Source organism: Erpetoichthys calabaricus, chromosome 8 (genome assembly GCF_900747795.2).
Source record: "Erpetoichthys calabaricus chromosome 8, fErpCal1.3, whole genome shotgun sequence".
Classification (NCBI taxonomy): Eukaryota; Metazoa; Chordata; class Cladistia; order Polypteriformes; family Polypteridae; genus Erpetoichthys; species Erpetoichthys calabaricus.
In genome coordinates this window covers 123,990,043-124,008,851 of record NC_041401.2, presented here as the reverse complement: position 1 = coordinate 124,008,851, position 18,809 = coordinate 123,990,043, and the positions used below count along the sequence as shown (strand labels likewise).

The 18,809-nt window shown below is 41.1% G+C and overlaps 1 protein-coding gene across 1 annotated transcript in view; it reads left to right on the top strand.

The window, feature by feature from the left end:
• Positions 1 to 18,809, top strand: part of ubr4 (ubiquitin protein ligase E3 component n-recognin 4) — a 188,233-nt gene that overhangs the window by 136,828 nt on the left and 32,596 nt on the right. The window contains 8 exon segments of the mRNA XM_028807429.2: positions 13,669 to 13,796; positions 13,909 to 14,038; positions 14,149 to 14,306; positions 14,443 to 14,552; positions 17,141 to 17,282; positions 17,396 to 17,477; positions 17,664 to 17,837; positions 18,598 to 18,719. Of these exon segments, the coding sequence (XP_028663262.2) occupies positions 13,669 to 13,796; positions 13,909 to 14,038; positions 14,149 to 14,306; positions 14,443 to 14,552; positions 17,141 to 17,282; positions 17,396 to 17,477; positions 17,664 to 17,837; positions 18,598 to 18,719 (1,046 nt within the window).

Genomic DNA, 18,809 nt, shown 5'->3' with positions numbered 1-18,809 from the left:
TGACTTTTGCCATTAAATTCTTTCAAGTCACAACCTACTTACAACCATTTTCAAACAAGGCCACGGTCATCTAACCTCAGTCATGTGAATGCTTTTGTCAGACACACTTCCTGTGCTCTCAGCTCTTAGTCATGTGAATGCTTTTGGTAGACACACTTCCTGCGCTCTCAGCTCTTATAAATTTTATCAGGACAATAATTTTATACGTTCTAGATGACACATCAATGACTAAGCGAAGAAGAAAGAGCATGGACAAACATTTGAAAAAGTTGTTTTATTTATTAGAGAGAAAGAAACAATATTCACTCACGGGCAGTTATACGTTGCGTTGTCACGATGCAAGTCCAAACATGGAATCAAAATTCATTGCGATCTTGAAGAAAAGTTCATCCATCCATCCATCTTCTTCCGCTTATCTGAGGTCGGGTCACGGGGGCAGCAGCTTGAGCAGAGATGCCCAGACTTCCCTCTCCCCGGCCACTTCTTCTAGCTCTTCTGGGAGAATCTTCTCAGGCCAGCCGGGAGACATAGTCCCTCCAGCATGTCCTGGGTCTTCCCCGGGGCCTCCTCTTGGTTAGACTGCCCGGGACACCTCACCAGGGAGGCGTCTAGGAGGCATCCTGATCAGATGCCCGAGCCACCTCATCTGACTCCTCTCAGTGCGGAGGAGCAGTGGCTCTACTCTGAGTCCCTCCCGGATGACTGAGCTTCTCATCCTATCTTTAAGGGGAAGCCCAGACAACCTGCGGAGGAAACTCATTTCAGCCACTTGTATTCGCGACCTCGTTCTTTCAGTCACTACCCATAACTCATGACCATAGGTGAGGGTAGGATCGACTGGTAAATTGAGAGCTTTGCCTTACGGCTCAGCTCCTTTTTCACCACGACAGACCGATGCAGAGCCCGCTTCACTGCGGACGCCGCACTGATCGGCCTGTCGATCTCACGCTCCATTCTTCCCTCACTCGTGAACAAGACCCTGAGATACTTGAACTCCTCCACTTAGGACAGGATCTCGCTCCCAACCCTGAGAGGGCATTCCACCCTTTTCCAGCTGAGGACCATGGTCTCGGATTTGGAGGTGCTGATTCCCATCCCAGCCGGTTCACACTCAGCTGCGAACCAATCAAGAGAGAGCTGAAGACCACGGCCTGATGAAGCAAACAGGACAACATCATCTGCAAAAAGCAGTGACCCAATCCTGAGTCCACCAAACCGGACCCCCTCAACACCCTGGCTGCGCCTAGAAATTCTGTCCATAAAAGTTATGAACAGAATCTGTGACAAAGGGCAGCCCTGGCGGAGTCCAACTCTCACTGGAAACGGGTTCGACTTACTGCCGGCAATCTGGACCAAGCTCTGACACCGGTTGTACAGGGACCGAACAGCCCTTATCAGGGGGTCCGGTACCCCATACTCCCGGAGCACCCCCCACAGGATTCCCCGAGGGACACGGTCGAACGCCTTTTCCAAATCCACAAAACACCCTCCAGGACCCTGCTAAGGGTGTAGAGCTGGTCCACTTTTCCGCGACCAGGACGAAAACCATACTGTTCCTCCTGAATCTGAGGTTTGACTATCCGATGGACCCTCCTCTCCAGAACCCCCGAATAGACTTTTCCAGGGAGGCTGAGGAGTGTGATCCCTCTGTAGTTGGAACCCACCCTCCGGTTCCCCTTCTTAAAGAGGGGAACCACGACCCCGGTCTGCCAATCCAGAGCCACTGTCCCCGATGACCATGCGATGTTGCAGAGACGTGTCAACCAAGACAGTCCTACAACATCCAGAGCCTTGAGGAACTCCGGGTGTATCTCATCCACCCACGGGGCCCTGCCACCAAGGAGATTTTTGACCACCTCGGTGACCTCAGTCCCAGAGATGGGGGAGCCCACCTCGGAGTCCCCAGGCTCTGCTTCCCCATTGGAAGGCATGTTAGTGGATTGAGGAGATCTTCGAAGTACTTCCCCCACCGACCCACAACGTCCCAAGTCGAGGTCAGCAGTGCACCGTCCCCACCATCTACAGTGTTGACACTGCACTGCTTCCCCCTTCTGAGATGCCAGCCAGTGGATCAGAATCTCCTCGAAGTCGTCAGAAAGTCGTTCTCCATGGCCTCCCCAAACTCCTCCCACGTCTGAGTTTTTGCCTAAGCAACCACCGAAGCCGCATTCCGCTTGGCCTGCCGGTACCTATTAGCTGCCTCCAGAGTCCCACAGGACAAAAGGGTCCGGTAGGACTCCTTCTTCAGCTTGACAGCATCCCTCACCGCCGGTGTCCACCAATGGGTTCGGGGATTGCCGCCATGACAGGCACCGACCACCTTATGACCACAGCTCTGGTCAGCCGCCTCAACAATAGAGGCACGGAACATGGCCCATTCAGACTCAGTATCCCCCACCTCCCTCGGGACGTGGTCGAAGTTCTGCCGGAGGTGGGAGTTGAAGCTACTTCTGACATGAGACTCTGCCAGACGTTCCCAGCAGATCCTCACAACACATTTGGGCCTACCAGTCCTGACCGGCATCCTCCCCCACCATCGAAGCCAACTCACCACCAGGTGGTGATCAGTTGACAGCTCTGCCCCTCTCTTCACCCGAGTGTCCAAAACATGTGGCCGCAAGTCCGACGACACGACCACGAAGTCGATTATCGAACTGAAGCCTAGGGTGTCCTGGTGCCAAGTGCACATATGAACACCCCTATGCTTGAACATGGTGTTCGTTATGGACAATCCGTGATGAGCACAGAAGTCCAATAACAAAACACCTCTCGGGTTCAGATCGGGGGGGCCATTCCTCCCAATCACGCCGTTCAATGCTCACATGGGCAATGACAGTGAAACCTGGAAGTCTCCCAGCAGTACGAGGGAGTCCCCAGAAGGTATGCCCTCTAGCACCCCCTCCAGGTACTCCAAACTGCTGTTCAGTGCATACGCACAAACAACAGTTAGGACCCGACTCCCCACTCGAAGGTGGAGGAAGGCTACCCTCTCGTCCACCGGGGTAAACCCCAAAGTACAGGCTCCAAGTCGGGGGGCAATAAGTATGCCCACACCCGGTCGGCGCCTCTCACCGGGGGCAACTCCAGAGTGGTAGAGAGTCCAACCCATCTCAAGGAGATTGGTTCCAGAGTCCAAGCTGTGCGTCGAGGTGAGCCCGACTTTATCTAGCCGGAACCTCGCGCACTAGCTCAGGCTCCTTCCCCTTCAGAGAGGTGACATTCCACGTCCCAAGAACCAGTTTCTGTAGCCGAGGATCGGACCGCCAAGGTTCCCGCCTTCAGCCACCACCCAACTCACACTGCACCCGACCTCCATGGCCCCTCCCATAGGTGGTGACCCCATGGGAAGGGAGACCCACATTGCCTCTTTGGATTGTGCCTGGCTGAGCCCCATGGGTGCAAGCCCGGCCACCAGGCGCTCGCCATCGAGCCCCACCTCCAGGCTTGGCTCCAGAGGGGGGCCCTGGTGACCCACGTCCGGGCGAGGGAGAACGGCGTTCAAGTTTTTTATTCATCATAGAAGGTCTGCTGAACCACACTTTGTCTCATCCCTTACCTAGGACCAGTTTGCCTTGGGTGGCCCTACCAGGGGCATAAAGTCCCGGACAACAGAGCTCCTGGGATCATTGGGACATGCAAACCCCTCCACCACGATAAGGTGGCGGTTCGAGGAGGGGTGAAGAAAAGTTAATTCCAAATATTGTTTTTTACTAAAGTTTTAAAGTAAAAGTGAAAATGATGCATATGTAACAATTCCTATAAAAGTAACAATCTCTTTAAATAGTATTTCCAGTTAGCCAAACCCAGGGGTGGGTGAGCGAAGCAAGCAGGGGGCAGAGCCTCTTAGTCTGTTTAAAGATAATGTACACTTTTCTGTTAAGTTGTTGCTCTGGATTCAAGTGGAGGATTTGCTTGTGTTGGATTGCACTCTTTCTTTTCATCATGTGGTTCTTTGTTCATTGTTTTCTTTGATTTCCTCAGTTAGGTTCTTTGCTGTGTCATCTAGAACTTCCTATAGAAAGGCTTTACTCTTTCTGGCACTAGGGTTTAGATGCTGAAGATCCCATCTTGAAGTGATGGCTGCTTCTCAGTTTTCTCAGACTGGTCTCAGTAAATGGCGCAGAGATCGAGCTCCCCAGAGAGATTGTGGCTCATCAGCTTTTTAGGTTTCAGAGAGTGTTTTGTGACACAATCAAGCTTAATTGTGTGATGTACATATGGTCTCACCTCAGATGAATTGAGCAAGTAGCAATTCTGCTACCTTTCATTTATTACAGTCCTTATCAAAAGTTTCTCACTCACTATTTGACTCCATGGTCACCTGGCAGGCGCTCTCCCCACCTTGAACCTGTCCAGTTCCTGCCCCCTTTATCTCTAAGTCCTCAGCTCACATTCACCACCTGGAAAGAAGGGGGGGGGGGGGCAGTTCTGCATGTCAGCCTCTTTCTACATGCCTGACCTTCAGTCATGAAATATTGGTGGTTTCTAGCTTGTTTAGAATAATAAAAATATACAGGCACGGGCCTTTTTGTGATGTAACTCTTGCTATACTAACGTGCACTATGATATACAGTGATCCCTCGCTATATCGCGCTTCGCCTTTCGCGGCTTCACTCCATCGCGGATTTTATATGTAAGCATATTTAAATATATATCGCGGATTTTTCGCTGCTTCGCGGGTTTCTGCGGACAATGGGTCTTTTAATTTCTGGTACATGCTTCCTCAGTTGGTTTGCCAGTTGATTTCATACAAGGGACGCTATTGGCAGATGGCTGAGAAGCTACCCAGCTTACTTTTCTCTCTCTCTCTCTCTCTCTCTCTCTCTCTCTCTCTCTTGCGCTGAATTTTTCTGATCCTAACGTAGGGGGATTGAGCAGGGGGGCTGTTCGCACACCTAGACGATACGGACGCTCGTCTAAAAATGCTGAAAGATTATCTTCACGTTGGCTACCTTCTGTGCAGCTGCTTCGTGAAGCGACATGCTGCCCGGTGCTTCGCATACTTAAAAGCACAAAGGGCACGTATTGATTTTTTTATCTGTCTCTCTCTCTCTATCTCTCTCTCTCTCTCTCTGTCTGCTCCTGACGGAGGGGGTGTGAGCTGCCACCTTCAACAGCTTTGTGCCGCGGTGCTTCGCATACTTAAAAAGCCAAACAGCCCTATTGATTTGTTTGCTCCTTTGAAGAGGAAGATATTCTTTTAATTGTGAGACAGAACTGTCATCTCTGTCTTGTCATGGAGCACAGTTTAAACTTTTGAAAAAGAGACAAATGTTTGTTTGCAGTGTTTGAATAACGTTCCTGTCTCTCTACAACCTCCTGTGTTTCTGCGCAAATCTGTGACCCAAGCATGACAATATAAAAATAACCATATAAACATATGGTTTGTACTTCGCGGATTTTCTTATTTCGCGGGTGGCTCTGGAACGCAACCCCCGCGATGAAGGAGGGATTACTGTAATGCTTATTTTCATATATGTTCATAATTCGTTTTGAATATAAGCAAACAACTTTGAGAATATACTTTTCTATAAATACAAGATGTCATTTTGGTGAGTGCTGACAGTTTTTCCTCCAGACAGATGAGTTGCAGTTAGTTTTTGAAGGCATGTGTACCCTGTCATGATTGGATTATGTCATTTCCAGTTAAAAAAAAACATGTCTGCTTAAAGGTTGGTTATTTGTCCATCATAGTTGTCGCTTGTTGAATTATGCTTTTTGTTCGGATTTGGTGTTATTTGATACTTTCTGGTCTGAAAAGGGTCTCTGGAAAGATATCATCTCAATTCTGATTTACACCTTTGTTATTGGATGAAGTGTAGAGCTGAGACTGGTACGAACTGTAGTTCAGCCACTTAGTTTGAAGTGCAAGGATCAGGGTTGGCCCAACTGAATGTCTGCCTCCCTGGTAAATCTGCTATCTTAATAGGACTTTACTTCCCCTAAAGCCTTGCAGAATTGTTGATCACCACTTTGTCCTATATACTTTCTCTTTCTTTGCTATGCGAGTTCAATATGCCTGATCATTCTTCTCCATACATCTACATGTTGCAACTCCTCCCCAGTTAAACCTTTCCTTCAAATCCTCTTTTACATTATCCATTCACCTATGCTTTGGTTTCCCTCTTTCTTTTTCCCATGCTTCCATTGAAATCACTCTTTTGCCGACATATTTATTACCTCTCCACAGCCAGACCAATCCATCCTACTTTCCTGTGCTTTTTTAGATATCTCTCCCAATTTAGTTGTACTGTCTCATTTCTTTTTATGTTGTTTTTTTTTTTGTATCTCCACATATTCTTCTCAGCATTTTCATTTCTGCTACATTCAACATTTTCTCCTGTGCTTGCTTTTCTGCCAATATCTTAGACCCATATTCATTGCTGATCATATCACCATTTTAAAAACCTTAACTTTAACTTTCACCTTAATTCTTCGATCACACAGTACTCCTGGTACCTTCTTCCAATTGTACCATCCCCACTCACTCTAAGAATCTCTCATTAAATTTTCAGTCTTGGGCTACCACTGATCGCAAATATTTTAACATATCCATTTATTTCTATAGTTCTCCCAGCAACCTAATTTCTGAATCCTAATCATCATTAAACCCCAAATATTCTGTAATTTCAATCTTTTCTAATCCAAAGCCCTTCTGCATTCTCTCATTGTCCTCTCCATTTGCTCCTTTCTGATGCTATACAACACACACAGCTTTTGAATCAATCCTTAAATTTTCTTTTCCCATTTTACCTAATACAGCTTTGAAGGAAGCTTGAGCAAGATTGAAAATAAGTAATGAGCCCTAACCTAAATTCCACTTTCATTGGCAAAGAAGAAAATGTTCACTGCATTTGCATATTCAGTGTTCACTATTTTTAGAAACTGGATTATATTTACAGAAGGTTACAACAACAACAACATTTATTTATATAGCACATTTTCATACAAAAAGTAGCTCAAAGTGCTTTACATAATGAAGAGAAGAAAAATAAAAGACAAAATAAGAAATTAAAATAAGACAACATTAATTAACATAGAAAGGAGTAAGATCCGATGGCCAGGGTGGACAGAAAAAACAAAAAAAAACTCCAGAAGGCTGGAGGAAAAAAATAAAATCTGTAGGGGTTCCAGGCCACGAGACCGCCCAGTCCCCTCTGGGCATTCTACCTAACATAAATGAAAAAGTCCTCTTTGTAGTTCGGGTTTTTCACGGAGTCACTTGATGCTGATGGTCATACAGACTTCTGGCTTTTAATCCATCCATCATTGTTGGAACATCATGGTGCTTTGGGTAGATGGTGGTGGCGCACGCCACCACCAACAGGACACCGGAAAGGTTAGTGATCAATTTTGTAGACTTGTAATCTGATCTGCAGCAGTATAAAACAAGCTAGTATAAGGCTCTCTCTTCCCAACTTTGAAGTGGATTGGCTCAGGTGTTGAAACCATTTTCTGGACAGACTTAGAAAACCCAAAGAGGCAAGAAGTTTGTATTCAAAGTGAATATCTGATATATATTGTTTGGAGTAAGTTCATTTCACACCTCTGCAAGAGCTTCTCTTGTATCTTGGGGTTTCTCAGAGATAATGGGAATTAGTTAAACCCTGTTCTGGGCCTCTTTAGTGGAGGAGACCTCAAGGGGCCGGAAACTGGTAGGTACTTTTTTTTTGGAAAAATGACTCTATTCAGTCTATTTCCTTTTGTTATTTACAGGGTGTAAAATTTCAAATGATAATAGGAAATAATCCACATTAGACACCTAATAGCTACATTTTTGAGGCTTAAGAGCACAATGTGCAGTAGTAAGAGCTCAATAGCAAACGTGCTGCAGTCATTGGCAAAATGTTAAGCAATCAGGATAAAAAAAATACTTCTAGTTCATGGTCCTCATCTGGAACACAGAGGCCTGCTCACTGCATATTAGTGAGGAGCAATTGGCAAAAGTGATGGGGTTCAAATGCCACAGGCTTGCTCATGAATGAGGGATAAGGGGAATGTAAGGATGACAAACAAATCCGTAGAGTGGGATCAGTTATTGGAAATGTATCTGACCTCGGACAACTTCATATACTCATTGTTTTATATCCCCATCCTCACTTCTGGTCACAAGCTCTGTCCAAAGTTAGGTTCTTGGATCATTCTCTTGATAGTGAAAGAAGTGGAAATGCTGCTGTTTCAAACTGAAAGGAAACATTTGGCTAATGGGGATTGTAGTGATTATTCATTCTGGGCATCACCAACAATATTTGTACCAGGAACATGCCACTAGTGGAATACCCAGTATAGACGCAGAAAATGGGTAATTGTCTGTCTTCTGTCTGATTCTCAATATCTGGAGCATTTTGGTAAAATAGCATGGCCTACTCTGTCCAGCTGTCTTCTGTGATCTCCATCTGGACAAGTGAATTGAAAGTGAAACTTTTCACTATGCTTTTTACATGGCATATTATCATAAGTTCTTTTCAGCACTGGCTCTTAAACTTGTTTCAGTTTGGATTTTTTGTCAGTCATCCTTTCCAGGGTATCCCCAAGTTAATTTTATGGAGTGTTTGGCAAATAGATGTCGTGAAATTGTAAGAATCTGATTTGTTCACCTGTAGAAGAAGAGGTGAATACCATGTTTCATTAATTGGAAGTGGTCTTTTAGCACGGTATTTCAATGACTTCCCAGGCAGTTGTCCTCCCTATCCTTTTTTCATTATTAGATATTTATAAATGTATAACCACAATTTTCTAGTCAGTTATGTACGCAGTGAATGAATGTTGACTGAGTTGGTCTTTTGGCATAGTGCCGCCTAAGAAAAAATAAATCTGTGTGGAATATAACAAATCATATCAGTACTAGACAGTGGGGCTTTCAGCACCTGTCCTTCTAACACACTGCCTTATTAATTGTAACTTTCTGTCACTCAAACATTAAGCAAAGGTTCTTAATCTTTTTTTTTTTTTTTTTTTTTAAATAATGCAACCTGACTACACATGCTTACTTTCACCCAGCATGAGCCAAACCATTTAAAAAATATACTGGCACATATATTACTCCTCACCCCAAGCACAATGAACACTGCCCCCTAAAAGTACCTCATAGTATTCTGGACTTACAGCTTAATAGTCCATGTAGTAATGCAAAAGTCAATCCTGTTTCTATCAATCCCTTGTGATAATGCATGAATAACAAGCCTTTGAACAGCGTAGAAGGCAAAAGCAGTATCACGGTATAGCAGTACAAGATAGTTGCTCATCTGCAGTTTACTAGTAAGAAGCAGAATCCTCAAAAGATACCATTATACTATAATCTTTGTAAATTCATGATAAACTTCTGCATTCTTTCAACGTCCTCTCCACTTGCTCCTTTCTGGTGCTACACAACACGCACAGCTTATGCATCTATCCTTACATTTTCTTATCCCATTTTACCTAATACAGCTTTGAAGGAAGCTTGAGCAAGATTGAGAATAAGTAATGAGCCCTGGCCCAAGTTCCACTTTCATCCATATTACTAACCGAGAATGCTAAACCGGATGATGGACGCAGGCACATTCGGCAATGGGCCGTAGCTGCAAAAAGACGTACTGCGCAGGCGCAAAAAGAGTCCGCGAGAGTCGGCTGAGGAGCCGAGAAAGGCGGACAAAAGAGGGCGAGAGAGGCGGACAAGACCACAGAAAAAAGGAGTGAGCACAGGAAAAATGGAGAAATGAGGAAACGCAGGCAAAGCACGAAACACATTGCACACGAGACTAGACCCAAAAAAAAAAAAAAAGAGGCACCCCCCCCCCCCCCCCCTACAGGCACCGGACGGGACACACACCAAGAGGGGGATTCAACAAGCCCTTGGAACACAAAAAAAAGAACACAAAACCACCCCACAGACCCTACAAGCAAGGGACGGGACACACACAAACAGGGGGATTCAACAAGACAGAGGAACACAAAAAGAAAGAAGACGCTCGCGCGACAACAATCCTCACCCCCCCCCCCACACACACACACACACATCCATAAGAAGTGACACCCAAAGCCACATATTCTAAAGTGAACATCAACACCTTCACACTAGACAGCATAGGTGTCAGCATTGGTGGATCTCCTTACAATAAAGCATTATTAACCGTTCAGCTGCAGAAAAGGAAACATATTAACAGTGACTGCGATCCTCCTTATTACTTATCCATATTTCGCATGCTGAGAAAGAAACAAGTCATGAATACACAGTCACGGGTACAAAACGAAAAGGAAAGGATAACAGGAACAAACACACGAACACGAAAGAAACAACAAAATAGACGGCTATGCAGCATAGGTGGATCTCATTACAATAAGGCACTATTAACCGTTCAACCGCAGAAAAGGCTCTATATTAACAGTGAGTGCAATACTCCTTATTACTTATCCATATTTCTAAAAGAAAAAATGACTCAACTCCAAAAACGCAAAGCTCAACTAAAGCTTCTAACTAACGATGTACCTAAAAGTAAAAACTTTATGAACTGCATTAGATCCTACAATAGTTCATTTAATATGCACAAATCTACATCCTAGATCCACATGACGCAAACTATCAATCAAAGTGCTGCATCGCAACAGGCACGGATTCAAAACGAAACACCTCCCGTCTCAGACATACGTTAATGGCAGCGAAGGCTACAACGGGCTTCTCACACAGCACAGGCAAATCGATTACAGCTGCAAAACAACACGTCCCAAATACTACACATGCAACAACGCGCCTCTCAAACGGCACAAGCAAAACATACACCAGGAAAATTCATTCGGATTAATGAATGTCATTTGCAATCATTCTCATTCAGTTCACTTCCCTGAAGAAACAACTGGCAATACAAGTTATACATTTACACGTTGTTGTCAAAAGGGTCAAATTAGACTGCCTTCTTTACATTCATATACTGAATATCTACAGAAGATTATAACTGACGATGTACCTGAAAGTGAAATCTTTATCAACTACATTAGATCCTACAAATCGGAATCCACTATGAACATTAACGGTGGCACTGCACGTGACATCCGTCTTGAAAAAATGTTGTTTATTGATGAATGTTCAATGGCACGAACAAACGTTTATGAATAATAATATTCGATTTGGAGGAAAGGTACTTTTATGAGGAGCAGATTTTAGACAGTGATTAGCTATTCTTCCAGATGCCATGCACTCAGCTATTGTTCAGTGCACCTTAAAATACGCAGACAATTGGCATTGCTTTCAAAAGATACAGTTAGTAAAAAAGATACGATGTCGAGAACCAGATCATAACAATTGCTTATTACAACTGAGAGATAGTACACTCACCAATACAGATGGACTTCAGCCACATATTATTACAATTCCTCAAGCCTTTATCTGCGACAACTTAGTTACAGAGAGATTTGGAACAGCAATCTCATTAGACCAAATGCCCCTTTTAACACAACGCACTATATTATGTCCAAAAAATATTAATGTGGAAAACATAAATACCCAAGTCATTCCATTACTTCCTGGAGAGACACAACTCTTTCTAAGCTCTGACAAACTTGACTCTGATCACAACAATAACCATCTTAAATGACCTTACAAGTTCTGAGCTGGAATTACCTTTTACACTTAAACGGCGTGTACAAAGAAATTTTAAAATAAACCTTTACACTGTGCCACACACTTTATTGTTTGCTTTCTATTTGCATCATCTACACCGTCACACTATTCTATATCTCATTCATACATCACGCTCTTTGTCATTCCCAACACCAGGGGTTGGCGAGCGAAGCGAGCAGGGGGCGGAGCCCCCTAGTTGGCATAGAAGAAAATGTTCACTGCATTTGCATATTCAGTTTTCACTATTTTTAGAAACTGAATTATGTTTACAGAAGGTTAGTTAGATCAAGTTGGTGCTGCAGTCTCACAGCAAATTCTTCACATACAGTATGTATGTAGGTTTTCTTCTCTAATTGTAAAGTCATGTAGATTGTTAAATGACAGCTCCTAAAGTAACCCTTGGATAGACTATGGCACCTTATCACCCTGAATTGGATTAAACGGGTATGGTGGATGGGATGTATGGAAGAGGTGACAATCACAGTAGCACTGATGTTTGTAATACATGCTGCTATCATTTTAAATAAACTTAGGAACTGCACAAAGTTTTATGCATCCACAGTGGAATTGACTTAAGTTTTCATAATTTATTTTGTAAAGGTGTACACAGTGGCTTGAATTAAACTGCTCTCAGAAATTTTTTCCAAGTGCTTTTTTTTGTCATTTTACTTACAGCAAACATCAGAGAATGACAGGAGGGATTTATAGGAATTAATCATGTGATATAAGATGATGGGTTGCACTGGTTTGAGCTCCTCTGTAATTTTAGACATGTCTTTTCATTTGACTATTGGATGCATTTGGGTTGTGACCTGACTAAATTCTTATAAAAGGGGAGATTGGAATTTCGTAATTGTCCATTTTTTCTAGTTATGATGTATGAAATAAGATATTTTATTCTAAATGGTTTAGCATAATTTTTATATGGGTTGTTGTAGAAACAGAGCCTATCCTGGCAGCAACCAGTCCAGGAACGGTCACAATCCATTCAAGGACCCAACTTACTCACACGTCCAGATTCACACCCTCCATGTATATTCATTCACCCTAAGTAATAGCTGCATATTGTAATTCTCTTATTGTTTGTATATGCTGTACAAAACTAAAAATGCTTTCAGTTGTATAATTGAAAATATATATACCCTTAAAGTCATTTTCAAGTACCATAAATGCTGCTTCTAGTGTTTAGAGCAACCCTTGCATTAAATGGAGTTCTGACTGATTCTGCAGAGTGTACCCTTCCATGTGTGTTCCACATGTTTATACTGTATGCGATTCCTGAAGTTGGTTAGTTACTTTGCTTCATTCTAGTATAGGCTTTGGTCTTACACTAACCTGAAGTGGATTAAGTTTGATAATAAATTGGTCTTTTTTGTTTTGTTTAGACAGCTGTTTGTGTGTGTGTGTGTGTGTGTGTGTGTGTGTGTGTGTGTGTGTGTGTAATCCTGATCAAGTTGTGGTATAGTTAGGTGACTTTGGGGTCTTTGGAGCACAGCTTTTAGTATGGCCCTCTTACATTTCCCTCGGCTTTCTTCTTGTCAAGCATATAATCTTCAGCAACATGATGCTTAAACCATTCTGTTCGGGACAGTATTTTTAAAGTGAAAGTACATTCTGGTCATTAACAATGTTTTAAGATGAAGGTTGCCTTTGTTCATTGGGAGGAGCCAATTTACTAAAGGTCTAGGATGTCTGTTTGCATGTGCTATGACTATTGTCTTTCAATGGTTGGCAAAGTTAAATCACTTTCTGTCTTTGACAAGGTCCTAAGAGAAATGTATAAGTTGTGTTTATGGTGAAACCTTAAAATATCCTGTTGGATAAATCAAATCTGTTACTTATTTTGGAATCTTAAAAGTTTCAGAATAGCAGACATTTGGTCATAATATTAGAAACTCCATCTATCTCAGAACATTGATCATACTGGTGTCCTGCATATACTGCAAGTTTTTGTTTTCTAGGCTTGTGGCTAGTCAAGGATGCATCTTCCCTAAGCTTGATATGAAAATTGGATTGTGTAATCTTTAGTTGTTGTTGTTATTATTACTTGTTTTCCTTTTAATTCCTTGCAGCTCTCAGTCTCTTCCTCATGGCTGTTAACATCAAGACTCCAGTTGTGGTGGAGAATATTACACTAATGTGTCTGCGAATCCTGCAGAAACTTATTAGACCACCTGCACCCACTAGCAAAAAGAACAAAGTAAGGAAGTCTTAGAAGCCGTTAGTAAAATTCTTGCTGTTAATGTAATAAAATTAGTGAAGCATTAAAAGGTTTGCCAAACAGGTCACTGAAGTATTGGTTTTAAATTTAGGATATTCCTGTTGAATCCTTGACCACTGTGAAGCCGTACAGCAATGAAATCCATGCCCAGGCTCAGCTGTGGCTGAAGAGAGACCCCAAAGCCTCGTATGAAGCATGGAAGAAGTGCCTACCAGCTAGAGGTGAGTAAAAACCGTATCAGATAAAATTATTGTAAAGAGGTAAAAAGTAAAATTTTAGGCCATGCGTTAATAATACCTGAGCATGTACTTTCTGACGTCCACTTACAAAGGAGCAGATAGCAGCAGCAAAACCCTAAACAAAGCAGAAGCTCAGAGGCAGTACCTTCTGGAAAAGTATGTTTGGAAATGGAAGCAGTTCATGAGCAAGAGAGGGAAAAGGGTCACTCCACTGGACCTGAAATTGGGGCACAACAACTGGCTCCGTCAGGTAGACTTGCAAAAGGATTTTTTATAATAGTCATGTTGTTCATAGTTTAACAATTTAGAACAGTTTCCAAAATGTACTTTCTTATATTAGGTTTGTACTGATTTATGCTGTACATTAAAAATGTCTCTTGTCATAGGTTTTGTTTACCCCAGCAACTCAGGCAGCCCGGCAAGCTGCTTGCACTATTGTGGAAGCTTTGACCACAATACCCAGTCGTAAGCAGCAAGTTCTCGATCTCCTTACCAGGTATTCCTTTTTTTTTCTCCCTTCATTTGTCAACAAAACATTACAACATATCATATATAACATTATAACTCAAAGTCAATTCAAAGGAAAAAAAATATTTTTTTTAATTGTTTTGAACAAGTCCTCTTAAAGAAAATTTGATTTTATCTAATTTTGAGATATAGTACATTGCTTTCCCATTGAGTTATAGAAGGTGGCTTGGGATTTTTCCAGTTGAGCAAAATAATATTTCATGCTAATAGTGTGGTATAGGATATTCCAACCAGTGCCACACAGTACATTTGAATTCTATCTGCTAGTGCTCCAAATGCTGCTGTTAATGTACAAGGAGTGATTTTAAATCCAAGGCTGTCCCAAAAATTACTTCTGTAGGAGATTCCCAAAAAACATGGCCTAGTAATCCAGGCACTTAACACTCAAGTTGAATCCTGATCTGGGTAAATTTTAAATAGTTCCAAAAGTAGGATATTTAAGGGATTTCTTTTTCACTGTCCTGTTGGGACACCAGAACTATGAAGAGATCTATACAATTTATGAACAAGGGTTCATAAACTGACATAAGTTTACATTGATTAACTTTCAGTTTCTCTGTTTGTGGTTGGGACATGGTGACAGACTATATTTCAACAAATAACCCAAACACATTTGCTTCAATATAGTGTTGATCAGCAAATTTCGCCCAAAGCGTTATTCGCAGAGAATTTGCTGTGCTTGTCCTTGTTCATCAAATTATTTGCTGATAATTTGGCTGGTTTAGTAGAATTTATTTCCCCAGCGAACCATAATGCTTTGCAAGGCCCGCACAACATCCTTCAGAGCTGTAACAGCCAACATTGGATGGGACCACCCCCCAAGTATGTAATACTACTCATTTGCATTACAGACTCTGTGGAACTTAGTGGTAGAACAATTAATTAAATAATGCAAGGTCTCAAATTTGTATTTTTATGAAACACATACAGCATAAATAAGTTATCTCTGCATGTTGCCAAATATGCAGGTCAATCTTCGAGTTCCACTTCAGTATAAGAGGAGGCATGTTGTCCTGTGCATGCATAGTTAGCCACATGGAGATTAAAAAAACAAACCTTGAAGGGGCCTGACATCCCCTTAAACAACACAGGAGAATCTACGATATAATAATAATGAAAGATTTAGTACTATTTACAAGGTGTTTGCACTTTCTCTTCTATCAAAAAGATATAAAGCATATACATTTGCACCTTAGGACTTTAACGGGCCCCCCCATACATCTCACAAAAAACACAGAAATAAATTGTATATTTTAGTGAACAACGTGAAATGAAACTTGTAAACATCTAATATTGTACACTCAAATTTCACATTACTCTCACTGATTACCTGTTTCAATTCAAAAGAATTCTCTTTTCCTCTAAAACTGATTTTTGCAATGATCATCAATAAAAACCAAGTCACTAGGAAAAGCAGGAATTTATCTAATGCAAGAATGTTTTACTCATGGACAATATTGTATATAGCATGTTCAAGAGTAAGCTGCTCCATTGACGACCTGATATTATTATTGCTTATTATTTGACTGATGCCTTTACACAAGGCAACTTACAGCATGTGAGATTCAAATGATTTCTTTTCTTTTTCCAGTTGGAGCATAGGCAGGTGAAGTGACTTGCTCACGGTCACACAGTGCTAGTAGTAGACTTAAACTCAAGTTCTAGGTACATAGCTTTAACCACCACACCACGCTGCCTGCCAATGATATTATACCTTAGTAAAAAAAAATATATACTGCAAATACTATATACAGAAAAGTTCTTGGTTAATTACATACATACTGCAAGCTGTTGAGCAGTATAGTTGTCTCAAAATTCTTCAGTGGGTTCTTTGACAATTATATGCCCATCTTCGAAGATGTTTGTTGGAATTTCTCTTAGTCATAGACTTCTTTCTTATGCACGAGGTGGCTTCTAAGTTTGGGATGCTCCTGACATATTTTATGTATGCTCATGACACTCCTTGTTCTTAAAAATAATGATACGCAATTTATACTGACCAATACTATATATGGTTTAGGCTCTTTTCTTTCCAATTTAACATATCCAGTGAGCTATTTACAAATTCTACTGACCATGCTGTAGACAAGTTACGCTCCCTTACCTCAGTATACCACATTTTTTTACATTATCTGTAAACAAATCACTTGCTTTAATTGCTAAAAGCCTTTAAAGTTCCATTTCACAGTCCTCAGATTGCCAGGAAAAAGTTTTTAGCTTTTAAGTCTTATACATTATACTGCAGGAGTATATATATTTAGTATATACATTAAGTATAACTGTATTAGGCTCCTAAATCACAGTGTCATTTTTCAATAATGGTTACAATGAAGATACAGTTGAGTCTAACCTCTTAACAAATGATTTGTTGATGTATATAGGGATGTCTATTCTGATAATACCAATATATATGATGTTATCCAGTCTAGTCTGACATGTCGGGAGAATTCACTTGAAAAAGCACACTTTTAAAACTCTTTTATTCAAGTCACTGTCAGTTGTTTTCATTCTGAAGCTTTTATATTGTTCAAACTAGAGGCTCTGTTTTACTTACAGCTACTTGGATGAACTGAGTGTTGCTGGGGAGTGTGCAGCTGAGTACCTTGCACTCTATCAGAAGCTTATTAAGCCAGCCCACTGGAAAGTGTATCTTGCAGCAAGAGGAGTATTGCCGTATGTTGGAAATCTTATTACCAAAGTGAGAGCTTAAGATATTTTATGTGATATTATGTCATTGGGTTGAATTGGCACATATTGGGGTGAGGTAAAGAGGGAGTGTGGAAATTAATTATTGTTCTTATTTCTTTACAGGAAATTGCCCACTTGTTGGCTCTAGAAGAGGCTACATTGAGCACTGACCTGCAGCAGGGTTATGCACTTAAAAGCCTCACAGGTGAGAATTTTGGAAACTTTAATGACAAAAGAGAGATATTGTACCAGTTTTCTCTTTTGTGTAATACCTTTTTGTAGTTATCCAAAAGAAAATATTGTTCCTTCATGGGCTTATATTTTCATCTGTTGTTCATTGGTACTGAATAAATTTTATTTTTATGAGACATTTATTTTGTTTCTCTCACAGGTCTTTTGTCATCATTTGTTGAAGTGGAGTCAATCAAACGTCACTTTAAAAGCCGACTTGTAGGAACTGTTTTGAATGGTTATCTCTGTCTAAGAAAGTTAGTTGTGCAGAGAACCAAGCTCATTGATGAAACTCAAGATATGCTATTGGAGATGCTAGAGGATATGACTACAGGTGAGCAGTAAAGTGGCACCTATCTTTCTTTTGTATTTACATAATACTGTATATAATTATGAAAGTTAATTGACTTGCTCACTTTACTCATCCACAAAAATACTATTTCCTGTTTAGTTAAAAAGATAAAATTAGGCACAATGGTAAGTCTTAGCTAGTAGATATCATCTAAGAAAAGACATTTCAATGTATCAATATTTAGAGGTGACCCCCAACAACAGAGAAACAAATTGGGGCAAATAAGTTTTTATAATGAACTGGAAAGTATTTTATTATCGCATTTTGCATTTTAATCTTTGTAAGGGTGCAAGATTACAGATAAAAGCATTGCATTCAGTATGATTTAAGCTACCATTTTTACATGTTCTGCTACACAGTGAAATTATATTTATACCCTAAATTCCCATCATTTCCTATCAATTACCTCATTGAATTCAGAAGAATACAGTTTTCTCTAAAACTGTTTTGCAGTGACCATCAACATAATCTAAGTCAGTAGGAAAAGCCAGAATTGAAGACAGAAATGTTTTTACTCGTGTCAATTGTATGTGGCATGTTCAAGTAAATGAAGCACTGGTGAAGGAATATTATTAGCTAACCCCTGGTTAGGAGAACAAAAAATCTTGAGAAATTCTGGTTAACCCTGTGCACCATGATTAAAGCCTGTTGTTTTAGGAAATTTCCCAGGCAGAGCTGGGTAATACAGCTAGTAATACTATAAGGGGGAGAATCAGAATTATACACACATTTATATTCTTAGGTACTGAATCTGAAACAAAGGCATTTATGGCTGTGTGCATTGAGACTGCAAAGCGGTACAATTTGGATGACTACAGGACACCAGTGTTTATTTTCGAGCGTTTGTGCAGTATCATTTATCCGGTTAGTGATTAATTTTGAATTTTGTTTCTGTAGTAAATTTTTAAAAATTTTACATTTAACCATCCTTTATATTTAAACAAATAAAAATGT